Source organism: Sturnira hondurensis, unplaced genomic scaffold (assembly GCF_014824575.4).
Source record: "Sturnira hondurensis isolate 20B ecotype Veracruz unplaced genomic scaffold, ASM1482457v3 Scaffold0018728, whole genome shotgun sequence".
In the NCBI taxonomy this organism is placed as follows: Eukaryota; Metazoa; Chordata; class Mammalia; order Chiroptera; family Phyllostomidae; genus Sturnira; species Sturnira hondurensis.
The window spans coordinates 5729364-5752841 of NW_028091359.1; the positions used below are offsets into that span (position 1 = coordinate 5729364).

Consider the following 23478-nt stretch of genomic DNA (forward strand, 5'->3'; position numbering starts at 1 on the left):
AAGATTGGCAGATCCTCGGGGCTATGGAAATCTAGAGCATTTTGCTTTGGGTGAAAAATGCCTTTGCGTTGTTGGAGAACGGCACCTTCTTCTGAGAAGCCTTGACAATATCTCAGTCGCTTTTTAACACCCAAAGCAGACAGCATAAAGAGGCACTGGTGACTTAAGAAGAGGTCACTTAAGCAAACATCCTCCCGACCCTTCTGGAGGGAACAGTAGAACAGCTCACTTATATCACAGGCTCCTCTTTGTTTTCCTGGAGGCGTTTTGGGAATCCCTGGCTTGTATAGTCTTCCTTCTGGGGCTCCCCTCAAGTCTGGTGGCATCAGACCTGTCCTAAACCCCTGCCACCGCCACCCCACACCACACACACACAGACAGGAGGCTCTTGATGCCACGATTGAGGGGGCCCACGGGAAACTCCTTTCCTCGTGCCTGTCCACTGTGGTTTGGCCATTGGGCAGGAAAGGCCCCCAAAAGACCTAGAACCTGCCATCAGTGACCTTTGGATAACTTGTCACTGTCCTTGATGCCTCTTGCCCAGCATCCCACCCTTCTCCCAAATTGCCTGGGAAAGAATGGCTTCAGGTTCACGGACACAGCCAGGGCATCAGTGTGGTCCTGAAAATCAAACCCAGGGCAAGCCCAGTGATGACAGTGGCAGCAGTATCAGCCTTAACTAGCTGGGACAGCGGAGTTCTTCAGAAGCGTGACTGTAGAGTTCTCTTTCCCACAGGATAGTTCCTTTCCTACAAGGCCAATTGCTCCTTCCCTGGGAAGTATTAACAGAGGATGGGAATACCTCTGACGGTCATGTCCGCGTTTGTAAATTAGAATCTGAGCTGCCTAGTCACCAAGCCTAACCCCTCCCCAGCTTTGATGGGGCAGGAGGGAAGAGGAGCAGCACTAAGGGACGAGGGATAGAAAGGGCAGAGGACAGAATAGGCTGAAACTTGGAGCCCAAATATCAAGAATATAAAGAAAAAGTTCTGCTGAATTAGCAAGATGTTTAAGTATTGTAGTTATTACTGTTTTGTTCCTAAGCTAATTGACAGTGACCCTGTAAATGACAACCCCACCCCGCCCTCATGCTGCCTGGTGTGCATTTGGGCACCGAGAAAGTTCCTGAAGGGCCTGGCTGGACTGACAAAGTGGGGACATTGCTCCACGAATCCCAGAGAGGCCAGGGAAGATGGAGGCAGAACAGGTTAGGGAATCATTCTGGACTCGTCTAGAATGACAGCCTACCTGTTTCCTTCTTTACAAATCACGTGAAACCAAAAAGCCCCCAACACCCACAGATGCTACTGCAGTTCTCTGAAATAGTAACCGTGTTCTCTGCTCTGGGTGGTTCCTGTTGATTCAGAATAACTCCAGTTCCTGTGTTTACATTTTGTCAAGCAGACAGTTTGCAGCAGCCTTAGAGGATCTGAACGAGGCCATCAAGCTGTGTCCAAACAACCGTGAGATCCAGAGACTTCTGATGAGAGTGGAGGAGGAGTGTAGACAGATGCAGCAGCAGCAGCAGCCGCCGCCGCCGCCACAGCCACCTCAGCAGCAGCTACCAGAAGAAACGGAACCTGAACCACAGCATGAAGATACATACTTGGTGCAAGACCTGTTTGAAGAGGAGTACCTGGAGCAGGATGTTGAGAATGTTTCCATTGGCCTCCAGACGGAGGCACGGCCCAGTCAGGGGCTCCCGATCATCCAGAGCCCACCCTCCTCTCCAGCTCACCGGGACTCTGCCTACATCTCTAGCTCACCGCTTGGCTCTCATCAGGTTTTTGACTTCCGGTCCAGTAGTTCTGTAGGTTCTCCCACTAGACAGGGCTATCAGTCCACCTCACCGGCTCTTTCTCCCACTCATCAGAACTCTCATTACAGGCCTAGTCCACCACACACTTCCCCAGCTCATCAGGGTGGATCGTACCGCTTTAGCCCCCCTCCTGTGGGAGGACAGAGCAAAGAATACCCCAGCCCTCCCCCTTCCCCTCTCCGCAGAGGCCCTCAGTATCGGGCCAGCCCTCCGGCTGACAGCATGAGTGTCTATAGATCCCAGTCCGGCTCACCCGTGCGCTACCAGCAGGAAACAAATGTGAGTCAGCTTCCCAGCAGGCCCAAATCTCCATTATCCAAAATGGCGCAGCGGCCCTACCAGATGCCCCAGCTCCCTGTGGCAGTTCCCCAGCAAGGGCTCAGGCTACAGCCGGCGAAGGCCCAGATTGTGAGAAGCAACCAGCCCAGCTCTGCAGTTCACTCGAGCACTGTCATCTCCACAGGGGCCTATGGTCAAGTAGCCCATTCGATGGCTAGTAAATACCAGTCTTCACAAGGAGATATAGGAGTAAGTCAGAGCCGGCTGGTTTATCAAGGGTCAATTGGGGGGATTGTAGGGGACGGGAGACCTGTGCAGCACGTCCAGGCCAGCCTGAGCGCAGGCGCCATCTGTCAGCACGGAGGGTTGGCCAAGGAAGACCTTCCTCAGCGACCTTCCTCTGCGTATCGGGGTGGCATGAGGTACAGCCAGACCCCACAGATTGGACGTAGCCAGTCGGCATCCTATTACCCAGTGTGTCACTCGAAACTGGATCTGGAGCGTTCCTCCAGCCAACTAGGCTCCCCTGATGTGTCACATCTCATCAGAAGACCTATTGGTGTGAACCCCAATGAAATCAAGCCTCACCCACCAACTCCCAGGCCACTGCTGCACTCCCAGAGCGTAGGCCTCCGCTTCTCTCCGTCTAGCAATAGTATCTCATCCGCCTCCAACCTCACCCCTACCTTCCGGCCATCCTCCTCGATTCAGCAAATGGAGATCCCACTAAAACCGGCATATGATAGGTCATGTGACGAACTGTCGCCAGTGTCTCCCACTCAGGGAGGTTACCCCAGTGAGCCCACCCGATCCAGGACCACACCATTCATGGGGATCATAGATAAAACCGCCCGGACTCAACAGTACCCCCACCTCCACCAGCAGAATCGGACCTGGGCAGTGTCATCTGTGGACACCGTTCTCAGCCCCACGTCTCCAGGCAACTTGCCTCAGCCCGAGTCCTTCAGCCCGCCATCATCCATCAGCAACATTGCCTTTTATAACAAAACCAACAATGCACAGAATGGCCATTTGCTGGAGGACGATTATTACAGTCCCCATGGGATGCTGGCTAACGGATCCCGCGGAGACCTCTTAGAGAGAGTCAGCCAGGCCTCCTCATACCCTGATGTGAAGGTGGCTCGGACCCTCCCCGTGGCTCAGGCATATCAGGACAACCTGTACAGGCAGTTGTCCCGGGACTCTCGACAAGGGCAGACATCCCCTATCAAACCAAAGAGACCATTTGTGGAGTCTAATGTTTAAAAGACGTTTGTTGGAGTGAGACCCATCTGTTTTCACTGCATATTTTCAGGCTTGGTTTCCACATTCCAGGTAGTTCTCCAGCTTAATTTCTCATGTAGTTTCTGTGTGGTGTTCAGAGGTGGCAGCCCACATGCTGAAATCTTTTGCATGCAGCCGACTGGGAAGCTGGCCTCCAGTGAGCCAGGACTTCGGTTTACCTTGTCTGTGCCCCAGCCACACGCTCTCTCCCTCTCTTCAGATGCCAACGAGGAGATTGTAGTGCCGTGCGCTTTAACCCAGGGAGATCAGACACGCTGGTCAGCTCTTTCCAGGAGACAATCGCTTTCACTGATGTTCTTGTTGTGTAAATGTCTTTCTCCTTTTTTACAGAAATAAGATGTCCTTGTTCGTTTTCGTCTAGGAACTTTAGAAAGAGTATGATGCCCCTTTGCCTTTGCATTTGTATCCAGTGTTATCCAAATAGCCGGCCCAGTGCACTCGGGTGCCGCGGCCTCCGCCCCGGACTGCCAGCTCCCTGCCGTGGCTAGGACTCGATTGTCCATTTAGGTAACTGCCGGTCTTCCTGGGGGGCGAAGGATCGAGGAGAAAGGGAAGAAGTAAGTCTGATAAGTTGGAAGGAAAAATGGTAATTATTTGCAATGACACTACATTGATTTTCTAAGAAGCATTTCAGGAACATTTAAGAAAACAACCAGCCCCTTAAATATTTCAGTCAGCCAAGGAAGTTGGGTGAGAATCACAGATATTTTTTGATAATTCACTGAAAATTATTGTTTAGTTTTTTAGCTAATAATTAACCACTAAAAATTACTGATTTTCCGTGGGTGAGAGGAGTAAATAAAAATATAGAAAGAGAGAAGGAAAGATTGTCCTGGGTTCTCACTGAGAGGCTGTACAAAATCTCTGGATAAGTCTCCCTTTTGGATCCTGATGATCACTGAGCGTCATACTCCACAAAAAGTAAACTCTTCCTGGAGATTGGCTGGTGCAGTCATCTTGTCAGTGGGGTCTTCGCCAGGAGCCAGTCTTTGTGCTCCTGGCCCTCTTTTTTTAAACCCAGAAGAAATTGGTTCTTTGAGAAGCAGACTGAGTTCTCATGGGACTGAAAGACTCATTCCCGAAGTTCGCACCCAGGGCCACTGCAATCCATGCCAGATGTCTAGTTCCATTTTGAGATCTTTAGTTTTATTATCCGTTATTTTTTATATATATAGGAGTGTTTAGGGAGTGATATCTGAAAACCAGGCACCGCAAAGTATCTCTTTCCAGGGTGAAGGAGGACCCCTTCAGCCTGGGTGGGGACACCCAAGATAGAAATTCTTCTGATGCAGCCACCCTTCACACACCTGTGTCTTGTGGTCTCTTGATAAATTGTCCTCTGAGTGACAGGCCAGCAGGAGATGGATGGCAAGAACACTGAAAGCCAAAGCCTTAGTGCAGGCCCGGGACTGAGTGCTTGTCAGTTCTTACAGTTCAACATACTAAAGAGCATCAGTTCGCTGTTACTAGGAGTCATTCTGCTCTTGTTCGTAAAGGGCTACAGGAAGGGCAGTTTCCTGACTAAAAGTCCAGATGTGATCAGACCTGTTTGTCATAGTGAGTGTCCTCTGAAAGCATTGCTCAGACGTGGGGAGCAAGAAGTTGAGATCAGAAACACTTCTTTGCTAATTTAGATGCTGCCAAATAGATGGACCCTCCGCCCCAACCTTGCAATAGGCCGGGACTTGTCCCTGTGCTAGAAGCAGACAGCTGGGCGAGCTCAAGGCCCAGACTCTCCCTACTCTCTCTGATGCTGAAGGACTTGCCTGCTCAGCTGGAGCAGAGTGAGCATCAGTGTCTCTGCTTCATCGAGAAGATAAATGGACAGCGTCAGCACAGCCCACAGCTGGGCGCCCAGCAGCCTCTCACTCCCTCTTTGTCCAGGTCTTAACCCTATTGGGCTTTTTGCATCTTAGCCTTTTTTAACCACCTCTCACTGAGGAGCTGCTGCTACATCTGAAAAATTTCTCAGTGTCTCTTAGAAAAGTGCCCCTGCTTATTTGGAACATGACACGTGCCACTTGTACTCGCCTACTGGTGGGTGAACAGGTTCTGATGCCACTTCTTCCCAGGGTCTTCCTTTCAGTTTTCCAGGATAAACAGGAGATTTTAGGGTCTCCGCCTTACTGGGCAGGACACCTAAAATGTCAGCAGAATGCGATTCTTTTTTAACCATTGGAAGAGGAAGTGAGTGTCACTACTGGGCGCCAGTCGTGTTTGACGACAAAGTGCCAACTGGACCTTCCCGGGGAGGGAGACGGAGTTCTTGGGAGCGGACTGCCCGTGCCCTGTTCTGCTACTTCACTGCCATGGGACGATCCTAGTACTGTACCTTAGAGTTGCCCCTCTCCCAGCAGCACTTGCTGAATCGATGTCTGGCTTCAGGTGGGGGGACGTTTCTCAGATGAAATCAGTGAGTTCCTCTCACCCAATTCACACGACCTTGAAATGGAGACAGTGGTGACAAACTTCAGCTTATAAGTTTCTCACCAAACTGTATGTTATGTTCACCAAGAATTCTTGCACTAATGGGTTTCCATCACATCATGTCTATAAATGGGTGCACTTTACTGTTTGAATTTGTAACTCTAATACTGGATATTTAAGTGTAATAATGTCTTCATTAGAAAATAGCAAAACCGCTCTTGTCTCTTAGTGTGTTTTTCAAGAAAAAAGGGAAAACAGGAAATCAAGCAGTGGATCACAACATTTATAGCACAAGAAATAACTTGTATATAAGCATCAAAAGGATTAAGAATTTTTAAATACAAAAAATATTTGCAGTGATTTTAAAGTGCTTTTCCAGCAATGTTCTTAGGACTCCTGAGACATGGTTACTTTATTTACTGGATCAGTAAGGCACACGATTAGCAATTAAAAATTAACGCTTATTTACAAAGTAAAGGGAAAACCTGTGTAACGTGAGAGTTCGGCACGGACAGAATGGAGACCGTTCTGTGCCTGCTGTTGTGTCTTGCCCAGGTTGCGGACGTGCACTATTAACGTCCCGAGTTAATAGAGCACAAACCCTTGTTGTTCTCCCATGTGCCCCCTTTCTAGGTGTGTTTAACTTAAACGTGAAGGCTCAGGAAAATCTCACTAATTAGAATCATGTACAGTGCCCCAGGCTGTCGTCCAGAGGTACAAGTTTACTGATTTAGTTAAGCCTGGATTACTAAACACTTTTCCTAAATTATTGTAAACAGAACAGCTTAGAGAAAGGTATTCTCAGCCCTTATATTGTATAGTAGTTTATGAACCCCTCTCTAAATATTGGTATTTTTATATTCCAGAGATGTACCCAACAGAAAAAGTAATCAGTATCTAATTTAATATCCCTAAGTATTTTCCCTTAGATTTTTGTCATAGACTTTGGGTTCTGTGGACGTCTCCTTGCTTCACCACACTTTACCACTAGGTGTCACTGTGGCTCTGCACCAGGCTTGTCTGGTAACAAAGAAGGGCAGTATCTCCGGAGGAGCTGCTTCCAGGGCAGCTGGCAGGCCCATAGGCGCAGAGAGTTCAGGAGGGAGAGAACAAGGTCTGGAATGAGAGGTACTCACACATCTGTGCCAGCTGTGGCGAGATGAGCCCTTTGAACACTACCTGCTTTGCACCTTCAGCTCGGCAGAGGCTGGCAGGTTGACTAGAACTCCCTTGGGTGGGTGGGTGGGTGGGTAGGTGGGTGGGTAGAAGACCTTCCCCATGAGCGCCCATCTCAGTTCCTCGTGGCCTCCAACTTTTCTAACTCCAGAGGTGTCACAGTTGGATGGTTTGTTTCGAAGATAGTTATTTTTATACTGCAGAAATGCCTTGGACAAAATCAGCTGCTCACTGAATCTTTGCCACAAAATGGAACAGGCTCCCCCTGGGTGGGGGGGGCAGGATGTGCCTACCCCTGCCCCAGCCTCACCACCCTGCCTGTCTACCCCTGGGCTGCCCACTTCTCAAGCTAACCTGCAAAGGCAGCCTGCTGCTGCTTCCACACCCAGGCCTGAGGTGCCCTGGTGTGGGGAGGCGTGGCTTTTCCTCCTTTTCCTCTAGGAATTCCAGACTGACCATCTACTATGACTAACAACAATGAACAAAGGGCTTAGGGGTAAGAGCTACCTACAAAGACGTGTCATGGAAACCTTCACCATGCAATGCCTTGAACTCAGCTCTGGCTTCTCCCAAGAAAAGGTGGCTGGCTGGGGGCCTGGACACAAGCACAATGGGGCTGGTGGAGCCATGTGCAGAGCTACTTGAATAACCACTGGGTCTTCATCAACTCCTTTTATAACACAGACCACTCAAGGGCTGAAGTGTTGGTAACCTGCATTTCGGTGTCCCATGCCTCACAGCAGCTGAACCACCCTGAGATGCTTGTGGCCGCACGGCCACAGTCAGAGCTTTGAAAGTCAGTACCAAATGAACGTATAATTGGACACCAAAAATCAAGTGTTATTTTCATGTCTCCTCACCCATACCATCTCATTTCTTCCTGCCAACTCCGTGATATCTCCACTAAGCTGACCTGTCAGGTTTTAGCTGGATGCACGTAGATGCAGGCCAGCATCATTTTTGTTTTTGTAGGCAGACCTACTCTGGAAAGGAAGGAGCCTAGCTACTTTGTTTTTCTAGCACTTGCTGGCTGGATTTTTCTTTTGCCTAATTACTAACCAGAACATCTGGTTAGGGGGACTGGTCTCAATCCCTCCTGTTCCCAAGACCAGACAGACAGATAATTCTGAAAAATTCAGTACTTGAATGCACCTGCCTTATTGCGTATCAACCTAACTGGAAAAAAAAGTTAGAAATTCTGGCTCCACATCTCCATTCACAGGTTATTTTGGAAATCTGTAAATTACACTTCCTGTCCTGGTCTGTTTGTTTTGTTTTGTTTTGTCCCTTTGGCTGATTTCCTGCTGAGAGGGGCCGGTTCCTCATCAGGCTCAGGGCAGGTGCCGTTCTCAGGCATGGCCTCCCTTCCATGTACCACAGCATCTTTGTGTCTGTTTTGTCTCCTCCAAATCCAAGATGATTTTAATTAGTACAGACATGTACAGTCAACAATTAAAGAGTGATTTGTACTAATATGATTTTGATTCTTCCTCCTCTTTGCTGTCCTTTCAAGACACTTGCTGGAAAAAGCTTTAATGCACTTAGTTTTCCTTTAGGTTTTCTATGACTCAGATGTAAAAGACTCTCTCTGTACAGTATATTATCCAATGCATGTTCTCTATCCTGATATATTGAACACCACACAGTTGTGAACTCGTGCTGTGGGGATGTCCCACACCCAGCAGAGGCATCTAGCCCCCTGTGTATAAGGAAAGACGTTTTCCTTTGCTGTACTTGCTTGAGCAGTTTTATTGTCTGTACATGTGAGCTGTGTGAGATAGATGTGAAAAGTTAAATGAATGCATTTTCCTGCCCATGTATACAGATCGCCATCTGTACAATGAACTGTATGTATGAAAGCAAATGTACTTATTTATAAATGGGTAACACTTGGAAAAACAAGGCGTTGTCGTGCTTTCTCCTTCCATTAAAACACTGTCCAGGGAGCTGGCTCAGGCTCACCCTCACGAGGCCTGCAGCACCCAGGAAGCTCCCCCAAGGCTGACTTTGGCGGGTTAAGGTGAAGGCCAAATACGTGATGATTTGGTTGGTCTCTTGTGGGACATTCAGAATCACCCCTTCAGGCTTTATCCACTCCCTGAAGCGATTGAGCACCTCCTCGGAGCTGGACACTGTGATAGGCACTCAGCTAGAAAACAGCCCAGGGCCTGTCAGCGGAAGCTCACTGCGTTTATTGAGAAGGGGAGGCTTTTCCTTCAATGAAGCATTTCTCCAGCCTTACCAAGGGGGCACTGACTTCTTGTTCCATTTGAATAGCTGAGGCTGCACCCAATCCAGATACCACACCAAAACCCAAGTCTGAAGAGGACTGTCAGAGCTATTAAGTTTAGAGACTGTGTGCCCTGAGGGGGTTGGGGGGGTGGGGCGCGGAGACGCTCTAGCTGTAGTTCCCAAGGCTAACTTGGTCAACGCTGGAACCCCCTACTTCTGGTGGCTTTGTATTTTCTTCACAAATCTGGCCGGAAATTCCAGTCCTCACTACATAGAGAGCTAGGCAGCTGCATTGTGAATGAAGAAGCTGCAGATTTCCTGAAACTGGCTGGAGATTCAATACCTTTTTTAAACAGCAGCCGGCACAGAGTCCTGCAGCCTTTCCTGCCTAGCTGCTACCTCTCTGTCCACTTCAGGGACAAGCAAGGAAGGAGACCACTTCCTCTGCACGCCAGATTGTGCTGAACAAACATGCCTGCTGGGTGACCGCGTCCGCTTCCCCCAACCAACCAATGCCAGGGAAGCAAGGAAACGCCAGGCGTGCACAGTTGTCCTGGCCTGCACGTGGGGCTTGTTTATGAAGGAGAAGATTCAGGAAGGAATCACCTCAGACTGGGAGCTGTTCCTGGGCGGCTCCAGTTAGCCCATTAAAAATCAAAAATGAATAAGTGGTTGCGGGGGGGCCTGGGTGGGGAGCTTTTTAAGGATTCCTGGGACATTGGAAGAAAGGTGAAAGGTAGTGATTCCTTAAAAGCCAATTCTTAAAAAGGAATTTGCCCTGAACCTTATTTAAAAACCACACAGAGAACAGCAGCTAACAGCAAATAGCAAGTTCAAATAGCAAGGCAGGCAGCGCACCAAGTCATCCTCTTTCAGCTTTAAAAATGGAAGCTGGAGGGGCATGAGAAATTGGAAACCAAGTCCTTCTCTTCCCAGAACAAGGGCAGAGCGTTCCTAATAAGGGTATTGTGTTTGGAAGGCCTGTGGTCGGAAGGGAGCTCCCTCTGACAAGACAGCACTCGCAGAGTCCACTGTCATGACCTCTCTTGCGATGCCTGTTATGTCCCGGACACTGTGATAGGGACTTCACACGTGTTCTCTAGTTTTTTCTTCACATGACTTCTGACAGACGACATTGTTCTCTCCGGAGCACAGATGAGGAGGCAGGTCCTGAGCTGAAACTGCTCAACACAGGTAAAGGTGGGGCCCTGGGTAAGACCTGCCTGGACTGGTTCTCCCCTGGGCCCTGCTGCCCGCTGCCTCAGAAAAGCAAGCGCCTGCGAGACAGCAGAAGGAGCACAGGCAGTGGGTCAAAGGGAAGCCCGGGAAATGCTACTTCATGCCTCTTTGGAGAAACGGCTCGGCCATGGTGAAGAGGAATAACTTTGGTACCTTGAGGGCTCCAAACCCAGTGAGAAGGGGTGGTCCCGCCTGAGGAGGTGAACAAGTCACACTGTGGAGGGAGAGGCATCGTCCTGTCTGGGACAGACTGAATATTCACACACACACAGACCCTTAAGGTTCAGAGGCTAGTGCAAAGGCCAGAGGTGAGGTACCACAGTCACCACTCATGGGGCCGGGACGCCTCTGCCTTCACCCTGAGAACCAGCAGCCCTGACCTTGACTGAGAGATCAACCTGTGACATGTATCTAGCAACATGCTTTGTGTGTTTTTAAGCAAATAAAGCTCCACGTAGAAGCTTTGGCTCAGAAGCTCTTGGCTCAGAAGATAAGACTCTAAGGATGCATAAAGCAAAGACCGCTAGTCCATACGTTAGAAACCAGACACCACAATGAAAATAAAGGAAATGTTAGGAAGAGTTCATGTCACCAAAGGACTATCTCCCTCATCAGAGGATCTGCTCCTGGTTAATTTAAGTCCTGGAGTTGCTGGAAGGGGCAGCGCTTTTCAGGAGCACACGGTGCATCCTGGTGAAATCCCACCCAGCACTTCCTTAAACACATCTGCTCAGCCTCAAGAAGTGATCTCCAGGGGAATCTCGGCTTGTTCTCAAAGCTTTGCTGCTCTTCTTAAGGAACAGGCATATTTTTAGAAGAAAATGAGTTCATGGGATACAGAGGGAACCTCTTGCTGCGGCCTTCATCGGGCCCTTACAGCTCCACCCTCCAGGCCACTCTCCGGGTGAGAAAAGGCTTCCCGAGCCACGTGGAAGAGCCCCGAACTGGTCCAGAGACTGGACAGTTAGGGGCCGTGGAAGAGCCCCGCACTGGTCCAGAGACTGGACAGTTAGGGGCCGTTTCCACCTACCTCCGCGCCCAGCCCAGGGGCGCTCTGCTCCTCTCTAGTAGAACCGTCTCCATGTAGCCAACTCTGCTAAAAGCGCCGGCTCCTTTCATTGTCAGGAGAAATGAAGGTCACAGGAGAGGCATCCGCTGCAGACATTTATTAAATCATCTGTTGCATCAACACTACATTATGTTTCAGAAAAGACTGGTCACAGACAAAATAAAATAAACCACCACAGATCAGCTTTCTGAGGCCTTTTTGCTGCTTAGTCATCCAACATCCACTTTGGCAAACAGATGGCTTGACAGACTTTTATTGCAAACCTGAGGTTCCGTTTCTCTATGTGGCATTCTGGCAAAGGGGACCCACAGTTGTACTTTGGTAGTTTGTGTAAGGTGGAGCTTTCTCACGTGTAAACGTTGGATTGCACAAGTGTGTGCCAAGTGACGAAAGAATCGATGACACCCCTGCTGAGCGCAGTCTAACCGAGCCAACACCCTCGTTGGGCGAGCTGCAGGGGAGCCCGGAGAGGCTGGGCGGCGGGAGCCTGGGCAGCCAGGCACCCCGGGGAGAAGGGCGCTGGACCACAGCCACCTGCTGAGAAGCACAGGGGCCTGAGGCAGGCCCTGGGCCAACGCTGAGCATCACAGATCCCAGCGGCAGAGGAGATAGCCCCTTTCTCTAAGGTAGCATGGAGCTCCGAAAAAAGGCAACCGTTAAAAAAAGGGATGGTCAGATTTGGAAATGTTACTGATTTCTTCATTTACATCAACTGTGTGTCTTGAATTGTGTCAAGCTCCTCAAAGCCCACAAAACAAGGAAAACAAGGAGAGAGCGTTCGCCAAGTCCAAGACACACAAGGTCAATGCCATGACCACGTTATTTCTAAGCTGAAGCCAAGCAGTGACTCAGCCGACAACACAGCACACGTGTGGGGTTGGGGGATCAGTGTGATTCAGACTCAGTCCCAACGTCCCACAGAGAAGGGCCCTGTCAGGGAGAGGGGGAGGCTGTCCTCCTGAACGGAAGAAGGCTGCCCTCCCCACCCCGCCTCCCCCGTCGACAGAGTGGAACGGGGCAAGTGGAGCAGCTTTTCATTTTCCAGAAGGTTTGCATGGTCAGCCTCTGGTCAGAACAGTGCCTGCCCTGGCTCCTGAGGGTGGGGACCATGGGAACCATAGCCCCAGCCGCAAGGTAAGTCACCACCCACCCCGGCCTGCACATGGAGCCCCTCCTCCCTCTCCAGCAGCTGAGGGCAGGTGTGTCTGAGGCCCCATCCCCTTACCCAGCAAAGCCATCCGGGGGCCAGAGAGTTAAAAGAAGGGAAGGCTCAAGAGCACAGCTGGGCCAAAGCCACATCTCCAGAGCTTCCCAGGGGCCAGTCCCTCCCCTCTGCGGGGGACCTGGCTCTGAACACCAACATAGTTTACCCATAACATCACTCACTCCACTGCCAGAGACCCGGCCCATTCAGACCACGTGTCACCCAGGCCCATCTGAAACTCCTGGTTTGAATTCAGTCACACAAAGCAAGTCTTGACTTTGCCAGGCCTGCTGCTGGGGCCCCAGGTTTCTCCCACAGCCTTTGGACTTGGCCCAGCACCCACTGCCCCAACAGTGTGGGGAGGGAGGTGCTGTCTCCTTTAGGGATCTGAGTTTCTGTGAACAGGACTGACGGCCCCCAGACGCCTGTGCAAAGCTGCTCCATTTGAGGGAGTGACAGGAACAACACAGGCAGGGGTCTGCACATGACTGACAGGACACTAAAGCAGCAGCGAGGAGGGGGAAGCAGAGGTGGCCAAGCCCTACAGCCCAGAAATCACTGCTCAGAGGGACGCACTGTTCCCCCAACTCTGGCCAGCACCTCCTGAGCCAGGAATCCACCCGCAGCCTCAGAGGCTGTGCGAAAGACGGGGGCTTGAGGAGGCCCCCATGACTGGGCCCTCCCTCCCCGCAGGCCCAGTGCAGCCTGTCACTGGGAGCTGGGGCTGTCGCCCTCGGTCAGTGTCTTGAAGTCCATGGAGAGCGCCTGTTCTTCGGCCTGGCGGGGGCGCTTCCAGTCGGCGCGAGTCAAGATGTAGAGCACGACCACACCAAAGCTGGCCAGCAGCAGGCCCAGCACGTTGGCCAGGACGCCCTCAGGCTCGAACGTGCTGTACTTGGCCCTGCAGGTCAGGGTGGGAGGGAGAAGCCACCCACGGGGTCACCACGAGGCCACGTGCCATTTGTCCCAGAGCCAGAAAGATGCCTCAGTGCAACCCTGGACCCTTCGCCCCCCCCCGCTGGAGAGAAAGCCACTGTGTGGCTGACTCCACAGAGGTCTGACTCCGGGGGCAGAGGCCCAGGGGCGCAGGACACTCACCCGAGTTTAAACAGCAGCGCCTCCTTCAGGCCCAGCAGGGCTGTGCCCACACAGAGGACGAAGATGGAGGCGCCGAAAAAGATGTGCTGGGGGCGATACCGGCTCCGCAGAGAGAACGAGGCGCCCGGGAACAGGAAGAAGCTAAAGCCCACCAGCCACTGGAAGGAAAGGTGAGGCGGGGACTGGGTCAGACTGACCCACCCGAGGACACCTGGACAGGCTGCAAACCCCTCCGCCCACCCACGGGTTTCCTCCCCTTAAGAGCGGTGCAGTGGTGGGGGTGGGGGCACTAAGCACTGTGGAAACGGTCCAGCAGGAGGCCTGTGGCCACATTATGTCCTGGAAGGATGCGGGAATCTGAGGCCCCGTCACCTGTAAAGTCCTGGCTTTGTACCCATTTCAGAATCCGAAAGCAGCACCCCCTTCACCTGTGGGTGTGCCCGCGGAAAATGGGCCCTCTGTGGCAGGTGCACAGGTTGGGCCCCTCCCTCCCCCTCCCCCCACCCCTGTGCCTGTGGGGCTGGAAGGACTCACCTGGGCAAAGTAGAGAACGAAGACGAGGATGCCACACCAGCTGTGCAAGCTGTACAGGTCCGCGTAGCCCTTTTTCCTGTGGTAGTCGAACACCGCGACCAGGCCTGGACCAGAGACGGGGACGTGTGAGGACAGGCTGATGGGGGGAGGGAGTAGGGGGGTGACCCAAGAGAAACCCGACTAACCGAGCCTTCTGGGCTCGTTCCAGCAGCCAGTGTCCCAGCCTGGGACTCCTGGAGTGGGGGGGTGGGCAGAGGGGGAGCTGGGGCGGGGGAGGCTGGGTGCTTCGCCTAGGAACTCACCCACCAGGGCGGTGATGAGAGCGAAGATGTGCAGCAGTCCGTGCAGGACTTTGGTGGTGCGTTTGGCCTCCTTCCTGAAGACTCGGTAAACCAGCAGGGCTGCAGGGGGGAGCAAGGGAACATCTGTGTATTCCCCCGCCCCCCCCCAGGCCGTCCTGCCTCTGCAGCCAGCAGCCCCCTGGGCTGAGGGGCGGCCTGAGCCGGGAGCTCCTCTGAGTACCCCAGTCCCAGGAGGTGGAGGAGAAACCAAGCCTCCACAGCCCCAGCAGGAGCCCTGGGGCTGGGCCCTGTGTGGCCCATCCATCCACCTCAGGTGTCCCTTGTATTCCAGGCTGTGTTTTAGTTTCATCATGCAGTCACACCCAGGTGTCCCCAAGTTTCTGGGCTCCCCTTATTGCTATGATGGTCCTCGAATAGTCTAATATGGAAGGCTGACCAGATAGCCACTACTTTCCTGGTAATCAGGCTGGGGGCCAGTACCACCTTGCTCCTCCCCCGGAGAGAGGGCTGCCGAGTCTGACATTCCTCACCCCCCCCACCCCCCCACCATTTCAAATGGCTCAGCTCCCACGCAGCCCAGCCTCCTCCCTGTGAGGCACCCACAGTCCTTATCAAAGCAAGAGGTGAAGGGGCTGCTACCAGGTGGAACGGCGGAGCCTTCCACCCATGTCAGGGCCCTGTTTGGACTCCCAGAGCCCCCAGGCTCCAAGCCAGCTTCCTTCTCTCTCTTTTCTAGGATCTTAGGTTTGTCTAACAGGGAGAGACCTCCAGGGTGAGGGGGGCAGCCAGGCAGGACTCACCGTCTCCTTGCAGGAAGACCAGGCCTATGACCATGCACAGGGGGTGCACATTGAACTGCAGGGCGCTCTCCCAGGCGATGCCGCCCCGGTACAGGCCGAGCCAAGCGCCAGTCACAGCCACCATAGTCAGGCCCAGCAGCTGGGAGAAAGCCACATAGTAGGGCAGCGCTCCGGTGCTGGGGCTGGCAGGGCTCTCCATGCTGAGGTGGCAGCTGCAGGAGAGAGAGCAGAGCTCAGAGGGGCTGCCCACAGCCTCCCAGTGACCGATGGGCCCTGTCCCCTCACCCCTGCCACGGCCCTCTCCCCCACCCTGTGCTGATACCGTAATGCTAATAAGGCAGGCTCACCAGCCCGGCTCCTAGGCCCACCCACACCCATCCTCCACTTTGGAATCCCGGAGCAGCTTAGTGGGAGGGCCCAGCTGTCCTGCTCTGCAATGGCCCAAGTTCCACATGCAAAGAAGGTGCAAGTAAAGGTGCTCTCCAAATTCTGGGGAGACAGGAGGGGTCCGATGTCTGCGCTTCACTCTGTTTCCTGAGGTCCTGGGCTTTCTCGGGTGGGGTTCATAGATGAAATACAAAGAAATGAACAAATTCCTTAAAGGTACAGGGTCAGTCACGGTTTTTCCTTCCAGGTGGATCATGAAGTACATCTGGTATGAGACATGGGGAGCCTGCCTCCCCCATGCCTGGTTTTTGACCTGGAAACTGGAGCAGAGGAGTCCTGCCCGGCACTCAGCCCAGGCCCAGCCCGGGAGCAGACCTCCAGCACTACAGGGGACACATATGCTTGGACCCACGTGCCTGAGGGGACCTGGGGGACAGAGCAGCCAGAAGCCTTCCCGCCCCCTCTTCTCTCTCCCACCTAGGGCAGGTTGGACCTGCCCTCCGTCCTCAGGTGAAGTTTCCAAAACCGAAGGCACCAGAAACAGGACCTACAAGGGGGCCCCCCACCGCTCAGAGCTCCTGGGGAATTCCATGCACACCGCTTAGCTCACACCTTCCCGTGCCAGAACCAGCAGACCACGTTCCCCTGACACACAGGAAAGGCTGGCTCGCGTGGCTCGGAGAGCCTTGCTCTGGGGGCTGCACAGAAGGGTGTGTTTCGGGGCTCCTCAACCCTGTCCCCCCAGTGTCTCCACAGTCTCACCGGGGACCACACTGGCCTTCGTGCCAGGCCCTCACCCTGACTGGGTCCGCTCTCCTGTGCCGGGGCCCGGAGTCACCCAGCATCTGTGAGAACACCCTGCATCTCCTTCCTTATCAGCAGAGGACGGACGGCAGCTGAGCAGAGACGAGTGACTGAGAAACTTTGGGGGGGTCACCCCTCTAATCCCGAGCACACGCTCTCTACCCTTCCTGTTTGGGAACCAGTGTCCAGGCGGCCCAGCCTGGTCCCCCTGGTGCTCGGCTGTCTTCACCCCGGTTCTCTCGGCTGCGTCTGACAACTGTGGGCAACTCCACCATTTAAGGGGGGGGGTGGTATTAGTAATACAGACTCCCTACAGTGTAACACAGGTCAGCAAAAATATGTAACAAATCAGCACTTTGATTTATATCCTTACATCCTTTCTTCTAGAAATGTATATACGTTCTTTAAACAGGATCACACCGATTTCTGGCCTGCTTCTTTAACTTAGAGAAAATGCATATCTTTCAACTTGTTAAACATTTAGCCAGCCTTCAGTTTTTCACTAAACAGACGCGATGTGACCATCTTTGCACACTTGCCTAACTAACTCCTAAATGGAGACGTGGAATCCCAAGAGAAGGGCTGGGATAGACCTGGGATTCTGCAATCCAGTGCCAGCGTTGTCCTCTGTCCCAAATCCAAGCCCCATTTCTCACTGTCCACTAACATCGCTATTCAGACACCCTCAAAGGCTCTGGACTCAGCCCCTCCGAAGTCACACTCCTCTCCTGGCCGCCCAGGTACCCAGTGCGGTTGTCCCTCTCCAGGTCCCAGCCCTGCCACCGCTGCCAACAGGCCACTGGGTCCTGGGGGCTCTCCCCCAAGCCTCTCACCATCAGTCCCTCCTGGCCATCTTCCTTGTCACCAGCCAAGCCAGGGCACAGAGCTCCTGCCCCACCTCTCTACCCCCTTCGGTCCATCTGACCTGCCAGTGTGGCGTCGGGGACAGGGCTGTGGACCTGTCACAAGAACAGCTTGCTCCCTCCTTGCCGGTGAAATGCCAGCTCCGTAACATGACCCTCGCTCGGTCTCAGTCCCCCACCAGTCCCCCACCACCCAGGGGAGGCTGTCACCGTGCGGTTCCAACACTGCAGCCTGTGTTGTTCGCCACAGCTCCCTGTGACAGCCCCCTCCTCCACTTCCCCGGCCCACCCTCCCCACGACCTGAAACAGGCATCCTGTTCATCACTGTAGCCGCCTCCTCTGTGTCCCCAAGGCCAGCCCGGGGCTCGCTTACCCTTGCTGGCGTCCCCCCTTCCTGAGCCTGTGCGAGCTTCGCTGCCGAGGCACCTGCGAGCCCCTGAAGGCGGAGAGCCCGCCCCACTCTTCCCAAAGCGTCCTTGGGAGCCTCGTGCCTTGCCCGACTCCGACAAGGAAAATGTCCTGAGGAGAAATGCTGGTCTCTCCTTTATTAGATTCACCCCCAGAGAGTTCAGGGCAGGCAGAATCTGATTAGCTCTGAATTAGGAAGGGCAGAAGGGGCCTGCTCTGCCTGGGGGGCCGGCCGCTTCGCTCTGCCGAGTGGGGTGGATATCAAGGACGGAGCAGGAGCTCAGGGTGGCACAGGACCGTCGCCCTGGACCTGCGCTCAGTGGGGAGCCAGCCAGAGGCCGCACTTTCCGACCAACCATCTCCCAGCGAGACAGGCAGGAATCAGAGTGGGGTGGAGGCGCCTGCCAGTGTTTGTGGGGAGGACTGGGACTTCGTGACTAGGGACAAACCCCCGCTTTGTCCTCAGCACCTCCCGATTCTCCCGTTTCATCTTTGCAATAACACTACGATAACAGTATTCTCCCAATGGGATGGATGAAACTGGGGCTCAAAGAGGGTAAATGACACGCCCAAAATCACCAGCAGCAAACAGCTGCTCCACTCAGTCGTCCCCTGAGCACCTCCCGGTGCCCGACACGCTGCCTGAAGCTGCGTGGGAAGGCCCGCCTCCAAGGAGCCCATACACTCGGTGCAGAGCGGAGACAGATTTTAAAGCAAAGGGCAGTGAGAATTCAAGCCACGAGTTAACCCAGGCCTCGGAGAGCACTTTGCGCTGCACACAGAGGAGCAGCTCCCTACTGTGAAGCCCTCCAGCGGCCGCTCGCTCCGTGGCCTGCGGATTGGCTGTCGGTGTTGTGACCTTGCTCATTCCAGCGCCCAGTCAGGCAGGCAGAGCTGTCGTGTTTCCCAAAACACTGAAAGTCCCGGATCTGAATGGGCGCCTGCCAAGCAGGGCTCCCAGGCAGTCTCACCCCTCCCATGCCAGTCCTCCTGTGCCCTGCCCCCCAGGGGCACCATGCTGCTAAGCCTGTTTAAACCCACATCCCGTGAGCACTGGTGTCCCCTGGGACTCTCCTGGGAGCAAAACTCGGCAGGGAGGGAACAGATGGTTAAGAGAGAAGGTGTGACGGAGGGCAAGCCAGCTGCAGGACCTTCACGTCAGTTGCTCCAAAGGCAGCCCCCCTGGTCCATTTGGGCTGCAGGTAACTAGGCATCCAGGAGGAAGCGAGAGATAAGGGATGACCTTTGGAATTACGGAGGCCCAAGCTGTCCCTGCTGCCCGCCTTCCAATCTGAGGGTGATTTTAAGCCCAAGTGTGAGGGATGCCAGGAAAACTCACACCAAGAAAGACCAGCCGACTTCTGGCAGGCCTGTGCCTCCCCACCTATGGGCGACCTCACAGTCACTGAGATCCAGGCGTGAAAATCCAGATTTATAAAAAAGACAAAGTAGTGAGTGATTCTGTGTTTCAGAGAGGATGAACTGCAAGACTCCCTCAGCAATGGCATTTCCCCATTGCTTGTTCGGTTCAACAAAATTAACAACCCATCTTTGTGCAAGGAGGGGCTGTTTTCAACACTGGGCGATTCGGAGAAGACATTTCAGTGGGGCTGGTTGGAACCAACCTACCCACAACCACGTCTGCATTTGAAACCTTGCAATCGGAGAGTCACTCCTTAGCAAGCGAATGTCTTTGGGTCATGCTCCTTCGTTTCCCAGTCTGGGCAGCAAGAACACCTCCTTCCTTCCTAACTGGTTTGCCCCCCACCCCAACTCTGGCTGTTCTTGGGCATCCTGTTCCCAGAGCGAAAATGTAGGCATTTTCTAGGGCCTGAAAGCAGCCCCTCTCCATCCCCAAGGTTTCCTTGCCCAAGAGACCAGCCTTCAAACAAAAGGGGGTTCATGTGGTCCCTTACATGGCCACTTTCTTCCTCTGTCAGAGCACCGGATGTGGGTGGCAGATCTCTGGGACAGCCTGTCCTCCCCTCCCACAGCCACCGGAGTCATACTCCCCTTAATGGAATCGACAGGGACAGGCGGCGCCGCGGGGCTGGAACGTGCTGAGTGCCACTCTCCCTCCCAGGCCCACTGTTTCATTAAAGATCACCAGGCCTAATCTCATTGTGGGGACCAGACACTGCCTGGTCCTGCAGCCCTGAGGCAGGGGGCCTGGCCACTGCCTCCTGAGCAGCAGCGGGGATTTAACTGAATTAGAACAGACTGTGTTGGGGGTGGGGCTAGATCTTTTCTTGATAGGGGAGGGGGGAAAATCTTCATTGTCCTAGAATGTCCTAGAATATGATAAAAGAGAGGCCAGATGAGGACTGGGCTGCTAGATGGGGCACTTTCTTTTCACCTCGCATCCAAGCAGCCCCCCTGAAGGGGCAGAGGTGAAAGCCAGACACTGACCCCGCTCCCCCATTTGGGTGCTGGGGACTCAGTGCCAGGGCTCCCATTACTTGTGGGGACCCCTATCTCCCACAGGCTTTTTTCTGTTAAAATTGGGTGAAAATAAATAAATCTGGGCCCTGGCTGGTGTAGCTCAGTGGACTGAGCATGGGCCTGTGAACCAAAGGATGGAGGTTCAATTCCTAGTCAGGGCACATGCCTGGGTTGCAGGCCAGTTCCCAGCAGGGTATGCATGAGAGGCAACCATAAATTGATATTTCTCTCCATCTCCCCTTCCCCTCTAAAGCTAAATAAATAAAATCTTTTAAAAATAAATAAATCTGGTGGTTGAAGAAAATGGTTATTTTGAACCCAGCCTGGACTATATTGACTTTAGACCAAGGTGGTTGCAAAATACGATTTGCGTGTAGGAAGGGGTCCACACAGGGCAAAAGCGCCGCGCAAGTCGCCAGCAGCCCTGGTGGGAGGGATTCGAGCTCCAAGTCTCCCTGCGTCTGCTTTCTCATCTGTAAGGCAGGAGGATGCTGAGATTCATCCACTTCACTGGCCTGAAGCAAAGACTCAGTGGCATAAATAAGTACCCATGCCTAGCTCAGTGTCTGACACACAGTAGGCATTCAATCAACAGCAATCTAACAAAAACTGAATCGGGTCTTAACAGGAAGAGTTGCACATCCAAAGCCGCTGACACATGAGGTTTGGAGCTACAGAGAGCGAGGCGGCAGCAGACAGCAAGACCCCCTCTGATAACTCCTCACTCCCCTCTGTCCATCATCAGCTGTCCACGGAGCGGAACCCCCTGGGTCTGGGGAGACTCCTCCACCAGCGCCTTCTGCTGCCGCCGAACCACTCCGAGCTCTGCGGGCCACGGAGAGGTGGCCCCGCAGGGAAGAAGTGGGAGGAGGAGGGTGGCTCCGCAGGGTTCGGGAGGCCCCTCCTACGCGGGGGCGCGGCCGTAACGCCGTGTCTCTGTGCGGGGCTCACCTCAACGTTTACAAGTGGCCGCGTATTTTCCGCCTCAAGCCGATTTCACACGAGAAATCAAAGTATTTACAAGCAGTTGGCAAACCTTTTTCTTCGTCTGTTTGTTTTAATTTGCTCTGAAAAAGCAGGAACAGAATCGAGACAGACTGAATACTGAGTCTTAGGAAATCCTCCAAGACCGCGGAGGTAGAATGAACGAGGAGAGGGGCGGTCAGTGCGCGGAGGAACCTGGGCGGGGCGCCAGCCTCGGATGACCTGTCAGGACTCCGGGGTCCACACCGGTCTCTCTGGTGTCCTGGGGCAGGGGGCGCGCGGGGAGGGGAGGTGGCCCTGCGCCCCTCAAGGGTCAAAGGCAGCAGCAGATTCCCTCGGCGCAGTTCTGCACCCCCTGTACCCACAGTTCGGGGCCCACCAAAGCCAACCCGAGGAGTCAGGATTTCCCAAATGAGCAACGCCTGTTCTCACACCAAGAAGCTGGGGACGTTGGAGGAAAAGCGAGGAAGGGGTCTAGCCAGGTCAGCCCTGATACCGAGCGGAGGGCGGTCGACAGTCTTGGTTTCAGGTTTCAAATGACCAGTCGTGGCAACGGAGGCTGATCCACTTCTCTCAGTCTTCTACCCTACTTCTACCCTGGCCATAGAACATGGCAAAATATCAGCCATAGGCCCACAGATAAACTTAGGGTCCCCTGCCCCTCCATTCTAACTTCCGCAGAGACTCGCCACAGAGGTAGCCCCGGGGCCAAAGGCTCAGGAACCGGACACGTTCTGTAACCTCAGGCCTTGCCCCGTGGCCCCCGAGCCAGGAGAAGCAGGTGACAGGAAAGACAGGTGTGGCGGCAGGTGAAGGCAGAGAAAGACTCGCTGCGGCCCCCGGAGCGGGGCCTGTTCCAGCGTGCGCGGTCCCCCCACGCGCGGGCCCCTCTGCGCGCGCACCTGGGCCCCCCACACGCCTCGCCGGGGCTCCGCGCCCCCACCGGCCCGGGCCGCCTACCTGGCCAGGCGCCGGGCCCGAGCTCGTCCCCGCTGCGCCGCCCACCGGCTCCTAGCGCCGCACCCGCTCCCGGGCTGCTCAGCCGGTTCCGCGAGTCGCGCCGCCCTCGGAGTCAAGGCGTCGTCATGGTGACCGGGCGGTGGTGGCTGCTTGGCCGGGAGGCAGACGACACCACGACAGTCAGGCAGGGTGTCACCGGGGGCCGGAAGTGCTCCGACGCGTCCCCTCACTCGCGGCAGGGCCTGGCCCCCAACCGCCCCCCGATCTCGGAGCAGGACCCCGTCAGATCCCCGCCCAGGCCTGGAGGCCCGCGTGGCACCGGCCGCGGCGCAGGGCTCTACGGTGCGAAAAGGCAGCCACCGGGACCCAGCCTTCTGGGCCCGAGCGTGGGTAACCTTCCAAATTCGGGCCTCGAGACCTGGCTTGCGGGGTCTCCCACGTTCGGGGCCGCATGGGGGAGCCTGCAACCCCGCGGGTGTGGATGGAGCCCTTGCAGTCCAGGCCCAACTCAGAGGCTGCGGGCCAGTCTGGGAGATGGGCTGCGCAGGGCCCTGGCCCAGTCGCAGAGGGAAGGAGCGCCAGCCGGTAGCGCAGCGGGCCTGGCCGGCCGGGTCCCGGGCTTCCAGATTCCCTCCCTTCCTTCCCTCTCACCTTCGGCTCTACGGTGCCCCGCCCTGGGCCCAGGTGGCCACTAGGTGTCAGACACTACCCAGTCCTTGGTCCACGTTGCAGCCCAGAGGGAGATGTCAGTGTACAGGAAAACTGGACACCCTCCTTCCCCAGTTACTCACACACACACACACAGACACAGACACGGTGACGTTTTGCCCCTTTACCCAAGCCTTTGCCTGAGACGGACTACCCAACACCCCAGGCCAACCAAACTAAGGATACAAAATCAATCCTTGCCAACCTCTCACGAAGGCCTACACTGCCCCAGGCAACTTCCCCTGCCCCAGCCACTAAGGAGGGGGTGGGTGCCAAGACCAAGGTTGGGAACCAGCCCCTACTGCAGCCCCTCCAGGTTCTTTTTCCAGGAAATGGTGTGAGTAGATAACAAGTCCAGCTCAGGCTTCCCGCAAGTCCAGAACAAAAGGTTCTTTTCCTGTTGAAAGCCTGGCAAGACTCACCAAAGGCCTGAGGGT

The 23478-nt window shown here is 54.4% G+C and overlaps 2 protein-coding genes across 5 annotated transcripts in view; one reads left to right on the plus strand and one right to left on the minus strand.

Annotated features, from left to right (window-relative positions):
- TANC2 (tetratricopeptide repeat, ankyrin repeat and coiled-coil containing 2) overlaps positions 1-6080 on the plus strand; it is a 321540-nt gene extending 315460 nt beyond the window's left edge. For all 3 annotated transcript variants that reach the window (XM_037070369.1, XM_037070370.1, XM_037070371.1), the window contains one exon: positions 1405-6080. In XM_037070369.1, coding sequence (XP_036926264.1) covers positions 1405-3364 — 1960 coding nt within the window. In that variant the 3' untranslated portion in view covers positions 3365-6080. The remainder of the gene's footprint in view (positions 1-1404) is intronic.
- A 5551-nt stretch (positions 6081-11631) lies between these two features.
- CYB561 (cytochrome b561) lies at positions 11632-22950 on the minus strand. Of its 2 annotated transcripts, none has more exons than XM_037070372.1 (6): positions 22334-22950; positions 15485-15699; positions 14685-14783; positions 14383-14486; positions 13849-14006; positions 11632-13651 (listed from the first exon to the last, which is right to left on the minus strand). In XM_037070372.1, the coding sequence occupies exons 2-6, from the start codon at positions 15681-15683 to the stop codon at positions 13459-13461; spliced, it is 753 nt and encodes a 250-aa protein (XP_036926267.1). In that variant the 5' UTR covers positions 15684-15699; positions 22334-22950; the 3' UTR covers positions 11632-13458. The 2 variants fall into 2 exon arrangements, with proteins under 2 accessions (XP_036926267.1, XP_036926268.1); XM_037070373.1 differs by having other exon boundaries at positions 15485-15696; positions 22334-22949.
- Between the last annotated feature and the right edge of the window lie 528 nt (positions 22951-23478).